Source organism: Rhyacophila brunnea, unplaced genomic scaffold (genome assembly GCF_057557595.1).
Source record: "Rhyacophila brunnea isolate RB1 unplaced genomic scaffold, BYU_Rbru_1.0 scaffold_13, whole genome shotgun sequence".
NCBI lineage: Eukaryota > Metazoa > Arthropoda > Insecta > Trichoptera > Rhyacophilidae > Rhyacophila > Rhyacophila brunnea.
In genome coordinates, this window is record NW_028232785.1 from 12,275,864 (window position 1) to 12,293,442 (window position 17,579).

At 33.5% G+C, this 17,579-nt stretch overlaps 1 protein-coding gene across 2 annotated transcripts in view; it reads left to right on the forward strand.

The window, feature by feature from the left end:
• Positions 1-17,579, forward strand: part of LOC147076508 (ovochymase-like) — a 76,728-nt gene that overhangs the window by 38,214 nt on the left and 20,935 nt on the right. For both annotated transcript variants that reach the window (XM_085941159.1, XM_085941158.1), the window contains exons 13-16: positions 1,108-1,159; positions 10,908-11,110; positions 12,842-13,057; positions 14,748-14,960. In XM_085941159.1, the coding sequence (XP_085797285.1) occupies positions 1,108-1,159; positions 10,908-11,110; positions 12,842-13,057; positions 14,748-14,960 (684 nt within the window). The remainder of the gene's footprint in view (positions 1-1,107; positions 1,160-10,907; positions 11,111-12,841; positions 13,058-14,747; positions 14,961-17,579) is intronic.

A 17,579-nucleotide genomic window follows, 5' to 3' on the forward strand; every position in this document is an offset into this window, starting at 1 on the left:
ACAATCATCCCAAATTATAGTCCACTAAAAATCGCCACCAAATGAGTATTTCTATACATTATTACAGCCTATAAGTTATAATTTACTAATTTACTTGATTTCACGCCTTACTATTGTATCACTTTCTCACAATTGAGTTTGTCTCTCTTTGTCTCATATACTTTTAGATCGATCTTTTTTGTTCGTAATAGAGTGCGACGCTCTGTTTGCAGTGTGCATTTATGACAGGTAAATGTAATCGGACGGATACCTATCAATTATGATTTGGATGTACAGTATAATGCTATCGATTTTGAAAATTGGAATCAGTGACGTCCCTAGACAAAATGCCGCCCCTAGGCAGTGCCAAAATGCCGCCACATTTTTTTATACTTACAGTACTTTTTATCATCCTTTCATGACTCCAATATCTAATAAATGTGTTGTATGGATACATTACTAACAATACCACTAAAATTAATCTAATTTAAATGTCATTTCTGCTTCAATAGACAATATTGTGAATCTACGATTCCAGATAGATACATTTAAAAATACGCCTGACATCTTCCAAAACGAGTAACTAGCAAAAATATTTCGATAAATTTGAAATTAATGTAAGTATGTATCTACCTACAATTCAAATATTGTTTGCAAATCTACACGTGTCATTGCCGTTCACCAAGGACGTAACGTCCAAGGAAAATGGAAGTAAACTAGACATCGCGAACCGGAAAAAAAATATAGTCCGATGAAAACTTGTGTAGTAATAAATACATTTTGTTTCCAACCAGTGAGCTGAATTTTTTAATGGAAAGATATTTTTCTTTTATTACTAAGCTTAGGTAGCTATTTCTATATATACCTAAAGATTCTCCTCGATTTGCCGCCCTTCGTGTAACTGCCACCCCCAAGCAACGCTCAATCTGCCTACCCTCACAGGATGTCACTCATTGGAATATTTTCATTAGATGTAGATACATACTATGGATGATTATAGGCCGACTAATAGTCAAAATATGAAGATGATGAAATGCATATTAACTGAAATATTCGCAGTTTAATGCGCTGGGTAACTTGAGGTGACATTACAGTAACTGGAATGTTAATATATTATTTATTTTTCAGTTATTCCTGCGACGCAAGCTCCTGTTTCGGATTTGAATACACGTGTCAAAATGTAAGTGTTCTGTGACTAAAATTATAGATAGAGCGATAGTGAGTGTTTGTTCCCGAACAGATGACGAATTTTTTCTCGCGCTTGAGTCAGCCTCACCACGCGTCCTTCACGCGCCTTTCAAGGGTTTTTCGGAAATACGTGACAGTGTGCGTGAACATTTGCTTGGCGTAGTGTTGCCAGATTTCGAATTATTTTACAAGCGATTTATTTTTATATTATATTAAGGGTGGGAATTAATCGCACAATGCAATAATCAAAATTCACAAAAAAAAATAATTTTAACATTTGGAAAGTAGTTTTCACATATATTAAATGATTTCACAAATAAATAGATGAAATCACATAAAATAGTTTGTTTCACAAAACAAAAATCATAAATCACTCATTGTAAATATAAATTCACTCAATTTTGACAACTGCACACATTTGTAAAATTGTTCATCACAAAGAAAAGGTAGAAATTCACAAATGTCAAACTAATAATTGTAGCAGCAATACAATTTATTAGAAGGCAATCGCAAAAATGATGCTTAGGTGTCAATATAATTAATGTTTAACGCAGTAATATAAATATGTGTATATTCATGCTGCTGTCGTTCATATATTATTTGATGTAAATCTACAACCAAATAATACCACCTAGGTATATCTTTTTCGGTTCATCGATATAAATTTTGGTAAATGTGGCGCAGATGCCGTTATAAGATTGTATAAGTATCATTTTTGAACTTAACCTAACCTAACCTATTCTAACGTAATCTAACCTAATATAACTTAACCTAACCTAACCCAACTTAACATAACCTAACCCAACCTAACCTGACCTGACCTAACCTAACCTAACCTAACCTAACCTAACCTAACCTAACCTAACCTAACCTAACCCAACCTAACCTACCCCAACCTAATATTAGGTACCTAATAATATAATCTTAGATTGTGATAATGAAGTATCAAAATCTATGAGCATTTCAAATTTTAAATTAATAATTATTGGATCGAAAAACCTATGTGCCGATAGAAAAAGGTATTTATTATAATTGTCTACTGGAATAAACTGTTTTCGTAAAAAAAATCATAAAAGCTCATGACGGCATCTGCGGCACAATTACCTAAGTTTTAATTAACGTCACTTTCTAAATAGGTATTTATAGTATTATTTGAATCTGAAAGTAGGTGCCTAATACATACTTATGTTTTGCCAAAATATTGTTTAAAATCATTAAACCTAATTTTCATATTGTTTGTATTCTTTTACGATTAATTGATTACAATAGTATATTGATACGTGAAGACTACTTTTTCCTTAGTGCAAATCGATCATTTGAGTGTTGTAGTTGATTTGTGAATATCATCCATTTCCGATGTGACGAACATCTTTTTAAATGTTGTCAGCGCTTTGTGAAAACAGTCTATTCAATTGTGCGAATATATATTCCCCTTATATTAATAAATATTAGCAGAGTGAATTTTGGTAATACGAAATATATTTAGGTAACACACAATCTCAAAAATACGATTAATATTTATTACATTCCTATAGTGTTCGGAGAAATAAAAAAAAACATGTTTTCATAAAATTTTATTTATTATTAATCAAATAATACATTCAATTAACGATTCAAACATATTTGCTAAATAAATTATGTAGCAGGTACCTACCGACTTATGCTTCAAATACACTCTATGACGATTCGTCATATATATGTCGAAAAACCCGTTTCTTATGTTGGCGTCCTGCGTCATAGGGTGTCACAGAGTGTAAATACGCTGTCATAGCTGTCATACAATATGTATGTATAAATGTCGGAATGGCATAGATTTGATCATAGACACTAAATCGCTCCTAGCATATATGTGCCCGATCGTCATATAGTCTATTTGAGCCTTTAGAAGTATAAGTAAAGAAAAATATAAAGCGTCAATTACATTGAGCTACTTTACGAGCTGTTTGTTGGCAAATTTAAAAGCGGGCGATTCAGCTACTGCAATTGTGATGATGACACACAAAACTTTCCATTCGCTGAGAAGCCACAAGCCAGCGACTATTTTGACAGAACGTAGTTCGTTTTTTCACCGGGAGGTTGCTACTGCGCAGACGCAGTAGGCCCACACGCCGGCGTGCAGCGTGTAAAGTTGACCGGCTTTCAACTTTTCTCGGTAGATTGTTTACAATCTGCTTGTTCGATGATGACACTAAGCGACTTTACAGGCAGATTGTAAATTCGGCAACAAGCAGCTCGTAAAGTAGCTCAATGTAATTGACGCATAAGTAAACACAAAAATACCACAATCTATAAAGATTTTAAAAATAGACCCAATGATTATATAGGAAAAAAAAAGAATTACAAATCTATGGATACATGCTTTTCCCTCCACCACCCGCCACGTCTCAACACCCTTTCAGGCATATACCGTGGCGTAACGAACGAGAAGCGTCCTTCAAAATTGTGCTGGTAGCATTCCCTTTCAACCGATGAATGGGAACACTACCAGAGGATCTGATTGGCACCCTGCTATTTGCCACATAAGCATGTATCGAATTTTATAAAACCAAGCTGACAGAGCTCGTTGACGAAGCCACCGTGCCCGGTTAAGAACTAGGAAGTCCAATGGTCTGGAGTCTTTTGGTTATCTCCATGCGCCACATACTATTCGGAAAGAACAAAGACGTTTACACAAATCTAGTAAATCTAAAAAAATCAGACACATAAAACAAAATTACGTAAATTTACAATCATATAGTAGGTACATCGGAGATGGCGCGTTTTAAAGAGGCAAGTGTCGCGTTCGATAAATGCTGGAGAACACGTTATTTAAAATGAGACATATTTAGTTTAAATGCGAATAAAATATGTATTGGAATTTGCTAGGAAAATAATTCTGAAAATTAAACATGAATTTTAATATAAAACGAAAATTCATATAGACATTCAAGGAATAAGAAATTATAGCCCTTGGTTTTGGATTAGTTTTTTTTTTTAAATTGTCGTTTTGTATAGAAGTTTTTCAACAAACTCTGACGTTTCGAAATATAGTGTGGTACTTACGAATCCGATAAATAAGTGATAAATGATATTTAAAAACTACCGCTATATTTTATACACCAGCAGCCGTAGCTGATTTATTCATGCAACAGATAAGCTTGAATACGAAATATTAAAATATGTGTATAATATCGTAAAATGTGCATTATTATTTTAAAACAGATGAAATCAAAAACCACAAATCTGGCAACATTTTTACCCACACTTGCAGAATTCTGGCGTGTACGCAACGAAATGTAAGCTAATCAAGGAAATGATTTCAGATTACAGAATAATATAGAATAATCACTGTTTATGAAGTACTTATAAGTGGAAAGTAATCCCATGTTCCTGTTTTTGGTTCCTAGATGTGTTTTGACATCGTTTTATAGAACAAGACGGCATATTTTCCGATTTTCGTATAGATGTTGTCGGCATAATGTCAGTTTATCGACTGCTGACTGCCGTTTTTGTGGCGTGTTGGCTATGCATTTGCTAAAATATGACTCACTAAAATCGGCTATTGCGGAGGGCTTGGTTCTGTGACTAAAATTATTATCGGCCTTCAAAGCTCGCATTGGGGAGAAGTGGCATGAAAGGGTCACCTATTTAAGGGGCCACTTGCAATAAAAGCAAAACTATTAAAATTCCCAGCCGATGGTTTTTGTAGGGCGCCAGTATCGGTCATAGTTTTATTGACGTAATATTATTATGAAGTTTGTTCTGGGTAATCCAGGTGCGCACACACTAAAATGGTTTAGGGGGTTGTCATCTCAGAAAGGGGGGGGGGTGTAGGATGATGCGCTGGACCCCCCCTGATGTTGTAATGTCACGGTGATATCGTCTGCTGGCTTCTTCTTCCCGGGACATGCTTATTGATTGACAACGCGGAATTACTGGCGAAAGCAGGGCGTTTATTTGTCCGGTATAAGTCCAGTAAAGTTTATCTATTTAATTTATTCTTTAAAGGTATCAAAATAGGTTTTAACAATACACAACAAATAATTCACAATTCTATCACTGAAAAGATGACAAAAACAGCCTCTGGCATATGTACCGGGCTTGTAGGTACCTTGGGTCTCATATTTCAGACCTCTTCTAGGTACATGCTTTGAAAGGGGGGCTGTGAATTTCTTGGAATTATTATTACAGCATTTCTTAGCTTGGTAGGTACATAATATTTTGAAATATCTGACATATTCTTATAAATAAAATCTTAATATACATAATTTTGAATTAAATACATTAGACATTGAATGGCTTGGAATGAATGAATTTATAGGTATTTAATTATTATTATGCATGACTTTAATATAAGTAGGTAAGTGCTTTTAGGATGCTCTTTTTTACGCTAGGTCAATGATTTTTTTTATGCTAGGGACGAATTTAATGGAAAGGCTTCTGATAATATTATTATTAATGCTGAGAAAGTAATATTCTTAATACCCATGTATTCATGGAATAATACTTACTAAGTAATGATGATTCAGGCCTCATGGCCTTGGATCCTCTGAGAATGCCATTGTATAGGCGGTAACAGGGTCTATTTGGAAAAAATATCCATATTTTTATATTGATTTCTAATGCGGCGGGAGGGGCAGAGTTAATAAAATATAGCAGGTGCCACTGATATTCACATTTATCCCGCTTGCTAATAAATTATAATGCTTCAACCACGGAATAACACACTTTGCATGATACAATCACCATACCCAGGCACTTCACACTTTGAGTCTACCAATGAGCACTTGGCCTGTAGATTCACTTAACAGTGTTTACATACGATTTGTTGCGAGTTGTCCTCGCATCCACAAGTGGTTATCAAATACGCGTAGCTTAACTGTTATTTTTTATCACAGACATGACGCATCAGATTATTAGAGCAAAAATTGGATGCCCAAGATAGTTCCACCAATTTATGAGTGCCACGGGTCTTTCAGTGGCAACGGGCCTTGCTTGTTGTAGAATTCCGAGAGCAGTGGGGCCAACCCGTTGAGATGACTGTTCGACAGTCAAATTATCCGGATCACGATCCCCACTCGTGGATGTCCTCACCAAGAATATCAAGAAGAAGTCATATGAGCACCTTATTATCAAAAGATACTTAACGACCATTTTCGAGTTTTTTCAAATTTTGATGCCAAACTGTTCTCTATGGCAATACCTATAGAATAAATATTCATTCGCTTACGTAACTGCTTTAAACACAGAGATAATTCATGTTGAAAATCATGTTCAGTATCAAATCGTGCTCAAATCCTTAATGGTTTAGTTTCAAAATAGACTCATATCCATACAACCAATGACATTAGAGATAAAAACCGCCATTTTGATTTTTCGTCCAATTAAGACCGTAGAAGGAAAGGTCACTGCCTTCAGTCTAACCTTCAGGATTTTTGTGACAGTAATTTTCTCCGTGTTTTCATTGAATTCTTATTACATTTTTGAGATTTTTAAGACTATGAGTGGTTCAGTGTGTTGAACAATTCTACTAGCACCTGTTGGTAAAGCTAGAAAACGCCAGAGGAATCCGGAAAGATGAAAAAGTCGATTACAAAAAAAATGACAGGCAAGTTATCTTGAAGTTTTAACCAACATGGGTGTATTATTATTTGTATCAATTTATTTGATTTTATTTTAGGTGATAAAGTTTTTCTTTAAAAAATGCTTTCATTAAGTGTATGAATATAATATTTGTATAGATAGATAATAAAATGTACCTTATACGTATGTAAATGTACATTATATGAATATAATATTTGTATAGGAATAAGTACCTACCCACTTTTTTTACAAATGAGAAAATCATAAAACATTCTACCTACTAATTGAAAGTATGTATTACTAAATTCTCTTTACTAAAATTGAATTTACTAAAAATAGAATGATGTTTGACAGTTAAACATAAACTAACAATAATGACGTGATACGATATTTTATGATTGACATTGATAAAAACAAACATAATATCCATTACCACACTTTATTCATGAATACTTAATGATTCTTATGATGATACTATCATACTATCATACTTCTTATGAAATTTTATGATAGTCATTGATAAAAACAAACTTATTCATCAATTCATTACCTACCGCACTGTATTCATGAATAGGTACTGTGGGTATTTATACCTAGTATTAATTTTTATTATTGAGTGTCAGGCTAGCTATCATTAGCTGCTGCATTGTAAAGATATTTAGCCATATTAGTTTAAATACCATTGGTGAACACGTGTAAATAATAATATTTCGCAACCTAAAATAATCGAAATACATCGAAATTTTATATCCATTATACCTACATTACATAATATTATAATATAGGTATAATAAAGTATAAATAATGGAATGTATTGTGTAAAATTTAATGTGATAAGTGATATTTTTTAAAATTACGTTTACCCATTTGTTCTACATAAAAATGGTTTTTGTCTCTCGTTTAAAATTTGCGCAATTCGACCTTCGGGATTCCGGCCATTCAGGATTTCGACCGTTCGGGATTTCAGCATTCGGGATTTCGGCCTTCGGGATTTCGGCCTTCGGGATTTCGACTTTAGGAATTTAGGCTTTCGGGATTTCGGCTATTCGGGATTTCAGCATTCGGGATTTCGGCCTTCGGGATTTCGGCTTTCAGGATTTCGGCCTTTCGGGATTTCGGCCATTCGGGATTTCAGCATTCGGAATTTCGGCATTCGGGATTTCGGCCATTCAGAATTTCAGCATTCGGGATTTCGGCTTTCGGGATTTCAGCCATTCGGGATTTCAGCATTCGGGATTTCGGCCTTTCGGAATTTCGGGATTTAGGCTTTCGGGATTTCGGCCTTTCGGGATTTCAGCCATTCGGGATTTCGGCCATTCGGGATTTCAGCATTCAGGATTTCGGCCATTCGGGATTTCAGCATTCGGGATTTCGGCCTTTCGGAATTTCGGGATTTAGGCTTTTGAGATTTCGGCCTTTCGGGATTTCAGCATTCGGGATTTCGGCCTTCAGGATTTCGTCCGGCACCCGGTATATTGTATTATCGTTTTATATTGCAAGTATGTAATGAAGACGTATAGTGTAAAGTTTTAATGTCGAAATTATTTTTTTAATTATCACTAATATTAATTATTGTATTTCAACAATTTTAGTTAGGTTAGGTACATATCTCTAAATTTTACATTTTTCATTTATTTGCTAGTTTCAATCATTATATTACATATACTATAATCACTATAACTATATTGTATTATCGTTTTATATTGCAAGTATGTAATGAAAACGTATAATTAAAGTTGTAATGTCGAAATTATTTTACGCCTAATACTCTTTTTTCTTTGATAAAATAATAATTTTCCAAAATAAATAATATAACACATCTTTCATTATTGCTTACTTCGTCGTACACCCCTGGCATAAATTTTTATTTCAATCCACTTTATTTCCTTTCAAAAAAAGCCTATATCCATATGATTGACTTTCAAAACCTACTCAAATCCGATGTTAGTATCAAAACCTACCTAAGTGGATTTTTAAACACTAAATAACTTTGTAAATGTTGATTTTACATTACGTCGCTATAGGATTTGTTTCCCGAATAGACCAAATGTCAATTTTACAGGAGACGAAAAACAAATTTCACTGTCGTATATTTTAATATCAGTAGATGTAACAATCATTCTTTCTATACTGTATGATTGCAACATTATCTAAGAATAGATTCCAAGAATAATATACTGGTATAAATCATTAAATGCACAGAAAATGCGTTTTATTTACAAGTACTCACTGTGGATATTCGGGAATTTTTTAGCGCTCTCTTAGAATAATGGATATTCGGGACAAAACATGGACGTTCGGGATTTAAGACCGTAGCGTTTTGCTGCACGGCCCACAGATTACTGAGTGGTCAAAAAGTACGCGCCTCAAATGTTATATTTATTTACACGATAATTGTTAATAATTACCTCTACTATTTAAATACTTAATGATCGTAATTATCCAAGTTCGTATGTAATAATAACACGCGGCAATCGCTTTTTTCGGTTTTTTTTTTCGGATTAAGTAATAAAATAGTTTTTAAGTAATTAACTATTTTTTTATTGAACGAATATTTCACAAGATTTAAGAATGTACCATTCTAATAATTGAACATACTTACATATTTTTTTAAATCACTTCTGAGAAAATATATTATAAGGTATCTACTACTTCAATTACTATCCGACGTCACGGTCATTTCTCCAATATTTTATGATGGTACTTACTCGTACTTGCTAACAATTTTATATTAATACTTTTTCCAAAAAAAAAATCTATTTATATATATCTGTATATTATTATATATATATATTTCTATAATTGACAATTAAACTTATTACAAACCACCAAATAAATATTATATATTTACTATTGTAAGGAACAACAACACAAAATAATAGCATGTATAAATTAATTACCATTGGCTGCTAATATTAGGTAGGTACCAATATCCTAAGTATATAATATCCACCAAATAAATAGTTACTAACATACATATTAAATTAAAATATTAATTATCAGCGCATTCAAAAATAAATAATAGCATCGCCTTTATTTTCATAGAAATACCTAGATTAAAAGTAAAATAAAGACAAACAATGTTTGATTAATAATAATTTGAAATAATAATTATTTTTTACGTCGTAGTAGTTGCCGGGTCATACTGTAGAATTCATATAACCGTTGGGATTTTGTGTCATTTATCAAAACAAAATGCAGTTATTTAGGTTGAAATACTCACTTCCACAACTCTATTGTAAGTTCAGGGCGAACTGGTGGTGTATCAGCTATGAATGATCTCTTCAAATTTGATGAATTCACTATTAAAACAATAGTAATGTTAAAAACAATATCAATAAGACGAAATTTGAAAGAAGTCTCCAGACGGCGGAAAAATATGAAAGTGGGCGTGATTGTTTTAGAGCTAGACAGCGTGAATGTGGGAGCGAGATGCACGGCGTGAGCGCGGTTTGATTGGATAAAGTCATATTCGGGAAATAAACACTCAGTCAGAGATATATTTCGACCGAAATTAACTTGGATATTCAGGTACGAATAGTTGGACATTCGGGAGAAAATTACGGAGTAATTGTAACTTAACATGGCGTATTCGGGTTTTTTTAAAAAATATCTCTGTTCCTAGATAAAAATATATTGTTTTTATAAATGATTTCGGTAGAGTTCGATAAAAGAAATTGAACTGCATTAAAATGTCGATTTCGACAAAAATGGATATTCGGGAAACAAATCCTATAGCGACGATTAGTAACCCGGCAGGTGACGTGTTATTATCTACTTCTTCATTCATTATTTTTATCTTTTCTTATATTTTGCATTAATTAAGCCCACAGCAGTTTTTTCGCTTTTGCCAACATTTGTGTTCGTGGAGTTAAGCAGGTTTTGATAATATACGCCTCATATTCCATTAAGATAAGGCCAAACAGAAGTAAATGCTTCATCCCAGGCATACCAAGCAAGCCTTTCTTTCTCTAAAATATACATTGGGTGAAATTCATGGACATTTTTGTATCTGGAAGTCCCTTCCGAGGACCTCTGCTCCTGCGCACATTCAGAATGCCAATAAATCCACACATAGATCGGGAGGGCTTTCATTTAGTAATGACTTACCTTGGCTGATGCATGATTAGTATATAATATCATAATAATATAATATGTACAACTTTAAAAAATTCCAGTGAGGGCTGCACGATACCGAATCATCCGCCCTACGGCATATATACTGTCTTCGGTCAAGAAGACAAGAAACCGGGAGACCTGGTGCCGCCGTTTTCATTAATCTCGTTAAACTGTTCAGCCGGGTATAGCTCTTCTTCCGCCGAAATAAATATTTGTGACCAGAACACCAATAATTGGAAGTCGGACCACGAGACTTGTGCGAGTAAGTGTAAGGTTTTATTTCGACCCGCTATCATGTCGCCTATTATCCTCCAAGTGAGCTTTCTTGAACGAAAAGCGGTGCCTACAACTAGGGATTGCAATACCGAATGAAAATATCAATACCAGTTTTTCGGTATTTCTTATTGAATACCGGTATTAATACGTAATATATAGGTGCTTATCAAAAAAAATAGCTATTAAATTATTTTTTAAATAATATTTTATAGCAAATACCTACATTTATTATGTTGACATTGAAAATATGTACTGATCATAATAATATTGTAGAACTAGAATTGAATGTATTGATAATTTTAATAAAAGCCCTCAAAAGTTCATCAAGTGCAAATAAGTCCGGCTGCAGGAAAAGCTGCTTAAATTCAACGCTTGTACAGTCATCAATAATTATGGGATAATTGAACATTTTTGTCACGGATATTTTCTATTTCGAAATAATATTATGATAATTCATCGCGACAATTACTTGTATGAATATAATATTTGATGAAATTTGTTTTTATTATTTTTTCACCTCTGTTGGATTCACTCAATATAGTTGCATTTTAGCAGCACATAACTTATAATCCATTTTCAAAAACGTAAACGAGTGTGATTTTTAAAACCGGTATTTCGGTATTGATAAATTACTGGAATACCGGTATAGCAATCCCTACCCACAACCAAGGTCCACCTCACATATTTGGCAGTTAGCGCTCTCAAAAGCTTTCTCGGCCTCGGTCTGGATTATACTCGTACCATTCTTGCAGCGCTCGAAATAGATCGGAACGCTCTGGAGCACATTTCCTAGTTGTGAAACACCCTAGATTATCGCTCCGTCTCGTGGAGAAATTAAATATTGCATTGTAAATATACATAATTTGAAAACATCTCATGCATATACTTACACACTTTCTACAAAACGATTATGTTTTGTAGAAAAAAATACGACATCCGACATGGCTATATCCTGTATATGCATTAGATGTTTTCAAATGATGTATATTCAGTATATAGAATGCTACATTCTGAAATCTCGTGTCTTATTCGTTGAATAAAAAAAAAAAGTTTTAATAAGATTATAACATGTCTGCAATCACAGAACAGATTAATAAATAGAATTCCGATATGCTATATCCCAATACAGTCCATTTTGTCGGAGGGCTTTGAATGTGTGAGTGTCCTACGAAAATGAACCACGCATTATAGACGTGCAATAGTGTGTGTTGCAACCATCTATACGCTAATATTAAATGAGCGTCATTGTATAAGCCGAGAGCAGTTGTCAATATTCGACGTATCACGCATTCTTGACACGTCTTTAATTAGTTTATCCTGTATTCTTCCACACACGAGATTGGTTGCCTGCTTCTCCACAACCGTTAGATGTTTCAGTTCCCTGTCTGCAATGCTCCACGAACAACGTGTCATATTTATTGATCTCAATTTTATACGGCAGCTCACGATGAACTGTAATATGGTGTAATACGTACAATTTACATGTAATATGTAGGTACATTGTTTACTTTCGTTAGTTGGTCGATAGATTGTTAAATAGCATAGAGGGATTTGTGACACACTGAGGATCTTGGTCTTAGGCCCCGTCCAGGGTGGACGCGTTCGGCGGAGCGTTAAGCGGCGTGCGCAACTCAAACGTATAACCGTATGTGAAAATGTTCAAGTTAAGTTACTAATTTACATACCTACCATAATTTATTTTTATTTATTTTTCCAGAATTGTGTGACCCTCTAGAGAGTAAAACTGTCAAGTTTAATTGCATTAATCCACTCTCCAAGCAAAAGGATCAGATAGTCGACTGCAGCGAACCTGTTCCATCGGGGTCATCAGCCATGGCAACGTGCAAAATGAATCACTACAGCAAGAAACAATTATCAACATTGCACTGCAAAGATGGATCTTGGGACAAAAGCATTCCCAATTGCATTGAAAGTAGGTGTATATTTTCACAAGGCTCTACCTATCTATGGTCTAGTAAATTCTTGGTAGAGTTGTTAGTTTCTATAAATGAGGCGTCCAATTCCAAAAAGCGAAAGTCCACATTTGGTCAAAATCGAGAAAACAATGCGCACGTACTCTTTGTATATTTTTACACAGTATGTGTTGATCTATAAATTCTAAAACGCGACAAAACCCTACGAAAAAAAATATAATAGGTCTTGATTTATTACAGAAGCGCCATGTCCGTGTTTAATGCTATTTAAAGCTTGGTTGATTTTGCTCGTGTTTAAGTCAACCAAAAAGGGAACGTTCAATATTGTAAATGGCGTATCCCATGCTGTAGCATCCGGTAAACTCATGACAGTGCCACGGAAATATGTGCCTTATGTGGAATAAATTAAAAAGTGAGGTACAAGTAGCGCTACATCCAGTTTTATTTTGCCTATATTTATTACATTTGAGAGTTTATCGGCTGAAACAAATTGCCATTTGGTTCTAATTTCGACATAGAATACAACGGAAAAAATACTCTCACGTTAAAACAAATAATTGAAGCATAATTCCCGCAAATATCGAATTGTGGACCTATCGCTTTTTGTAATTAGACGCCTCAAATATTTTTTGGAATTTATCCAATTGGATCTTCATCAACGGCAATGTGGCATCTTATTCAGATGGTAATTCCAAGTTTTTTCGGCAATCCGCTATACCTATCCGGTGGCGAAGGGTGGAGGTGGGCTGTTAGGATCCGCCATAGATAGTGCACATTTAACTTTGTCAGTCATACGTATTTGTTTTCATTGAAATAAGACTGCAATTTACAGATAGTGTTTGATAGTTTTTAAAACCAAGCCATAATAGATAATAAAAAAAATCTCGTATATCTATAAAATATTTAAAATTATGCCATTAAACCATACACAATTTTAAATATTTTGTAGATTGAAGAATATTTTTTATTGATTGTGGTGTGGTTCAGGCAGGGCTTCATGAATTTTAATAAACTAACTAACACCATCCGTAAGATTGTGTATTCTTAATTCAACGAAAACAAATAAGTATGACTGAAAAAGTGTGCACTATTTTTGTCGAATCGCCCATTGTACAACTAAACTACTATGGTTTGGTTAAGGCAGGGTTTATTTTATATTTAAAAACTTACCAACACTATCTGCATTTTGTAGTCTTAGTTAAATGTGCAACTGACAGAGCTTAGTGTGCATTTTTTATGTTGGATCTTCACAGCCTACTTCTACCCTTCGCCACGGCTGATAGCTCTATGGGTTGGTAAATTCTTCGGAACGTATTTCATATTTAGAGTGAAGAGTTATTACTTTCTACAAATATTTTACTAATTGGAACTTCATCAACGATAATATGGCACCTTATTCAAAAGGTTTGTCTGTGATCCACTATGATGAACGTCTTGTCGGTCACATCCACATGCATATTATACTCGCACCAACTGACTATTGCATTGTGTGACAACCCAACATCACACGATATTGGCCTGAACACCCAACCAAATTGGACCATCATAATATTACCTAATAGATCAACTTCATTATATCCATAGGTCTCGACTTATCAATTGATTGTGTTAATAAAATGAATTGAATTATCATTAGGATTATTTTATCTTAACGGGTTTATTTTTGACAAGTCTTATTCTTATTTGCAGAGATGTGTAAGCCCTTGAAATCATTGACAGTCAATTATGAATGTACGGTGCCCTCTGATAGTGGAAAGTATATCAATTGCTCTACGGCGCTGCCTTCTGGATCAACGGCTACTCCATACTGTCCCAGAGGTTATTATGCAATCAACAGATACTACAGTAACATAACCTGCGTCCATGATCGTTGGGTGGGTGCCATGCCAAGGTGCGAAGCAGGTAATGTTGAAGATATAGCGACGTGATGGCTAAATTCGTATTTGCTAAGCGTATTTTTGGGGTTACTGCCAAAAGTTTGTAAGTCTTGAAATCATGTTATGAAGTGAATTGGAATTTGAAAGATTGACATGCCCTCTAAAATGCGTTTTGTTACAGCCAAAAGCCTTGAAATGATGGTATAGGTATATTTTTTTTTTATTCAACAAATAAGACACGAGATTTCAGAATGGAACATTATATATACCTACTGAATATACATAATTTGAAAACATCTCATGCATAATATACACACTAGAAAAAAATTGTTTCTGTAGAAAAAAATACGACTCCCGACGGGACTTGAACCTGTATCTGCTGGATTCGCGCCACTATGTCTTACCATTAAACTACAAACGCCTTAGATAATCACGACAATTTTAACTAGTAGTTGTTACATTAAATGTTTTTTTTTTTAATATTTTTTTCTAGTGTGTATATGCATGAGATGTTTTCTAATTATGTATCCTATATAGATATATTTTATATTATATACACAATTATTGACTTACCTACTTTTGGCAGCAACCCCACGAATTTTGACAATTCTAAACAGGGCTCAATGTTGCAACTCTCTTCTGCGCGCAAATGCTAGATATCAGGGATAACGTACCTTTTTGAGAAGTGGGTTAAATTTTATTCTATATTTTTTTAGTACTAGCTCGTGGGTCACTGAGTTACATATCCATAATAGAAAATAGCGCCTCAGGCGACTTTTTATATCAGAGAAAATTTATGGTATGTTTATCTCGTCATTCCAGGCCTCCAGGCTAGAGCCCTGTCAGCCCCCCATTGTGGGAGCTATTTGTACCCCTCTGAATACTAAAACACATAAAAAAATTAATAATAATAGTATTTGTCGATATAGGATTAATGTATTATTTAAGTACCAACCTTCATTTACCGATTGTTTAACATAGTTGTGTAGAATAAAATAAATAAATGCAAATTTATCATTAAAGTCGCTTTACTTAACTTGGTTACTATCCACTTGGATACCAATTGATTTATTTGAGAATGTTCATTTTTTTAATCTGACGAATCCGGTCCTGAATTTTGATAAAATTGTTTACATGGCAAATTACACAAACAGTCGTTTTATTCTTTTCAATCACACCATATTTATCAAACCATTCTATTTGATATGGTCTGGAACTTGTATCGTTTGTTTTATTTTTTTAACCGAAGACATAGTACAGGGCTACAACCAATAATATTTATATTTAGAACACAATAATTTGAGAAGAAATTTCTTATTTAGTACTTGATATTATACCTACATACATTATTATGTAGATGAGAAACTTTAATAATAATTAAATGATAATAATGTTCAATTATTAAACACTTCTAGACGCATACGACAAGGCTGTCATTTAGTTCCGCACTGGTACATCTCCCCGTTCTATGATGCAACGAATATATTGTATGCGCGTAATATATTATGCTTCGCGACAAAATGACGAAACACGACGATTTACGACCATGTATGTCATACACAGGTGCAGTGATACAATAGAAAATAATTAGCTAGCTAATATCCACTTGGAAATATTTTTTTATAAATTCGACATTAGATATAAGTATATAAGTTCATTATTTTTTTAATTGACACCCACAGTGGCCGCGAGATGTATGCCAGCAGAAAACCTAGCGGAAATATACGAAGCTTGCAATTTCAGATTTTTTTTTATAATTTACAATTTCAACTGTATTAATTAATAAATATGTATCCGAAAACATTAAAAAGAATTTTTATTTTTTTTAAACTTAAAGATAAACTTACAATTGTAAAAAAATGTAATAAAATGTGAATTCGTTGCTGGGTCAAATCTTATTATTGCATTATATTTTATGGTCATATTTATCAATAAAATTTAGTTTATTAAGTTTTAGATTATCTGTCGTTTAGATTTTTGACTAATTCATCGTTTTAATTTTTTTATATTTATTTTTAAAAACATCGATTTTTATAAAAAATATAAATGTGTATAACTTGAAATCCTTTTTATTTATATTTTATTTTTAATTATAAAATCTTTTTAGTGTTTTCAGATACATATTTATTAATTACTACAGTTGAAATTGTAAATTATCAAAAAAAATCTCAAATTGCAAGCTTCGTATTTTTCCATTAGGTGCCTCTTTTGCCTCTGATAGTATAAGCATCCCCCTTAAGCGATGGACTATCACGCCGTGGGTCTCAGGTTCGAATCCTGGGTCTGGCAAGTACACATATTGTTTTTAAATTTGTGTGCGAGTCAGGGTATGGACCAGTGGCGAAGGCTCCATACTAAGCGATTATTTAAAGCCTACCTTCTAAGAAAACTATATCTTCAAGTATTTATTTCAAATTTAAATACAATATACATAAATAAAATATGGAATATTTTAAAATATTAAGAGTCATCTATGGTGTGAATTTGAATTTAGATTGGCCCGACTGTTTAAATTAGTCAAATTTAGAATCAAACAAAAAATTACAAGCGAGAGCGACATCTGTTTTTGTTCTTTGAATGACATCATAACCGAAAATTGTTTTCTATACTTATTATGATGACTCATCTCTTCAAGCAAGTTACA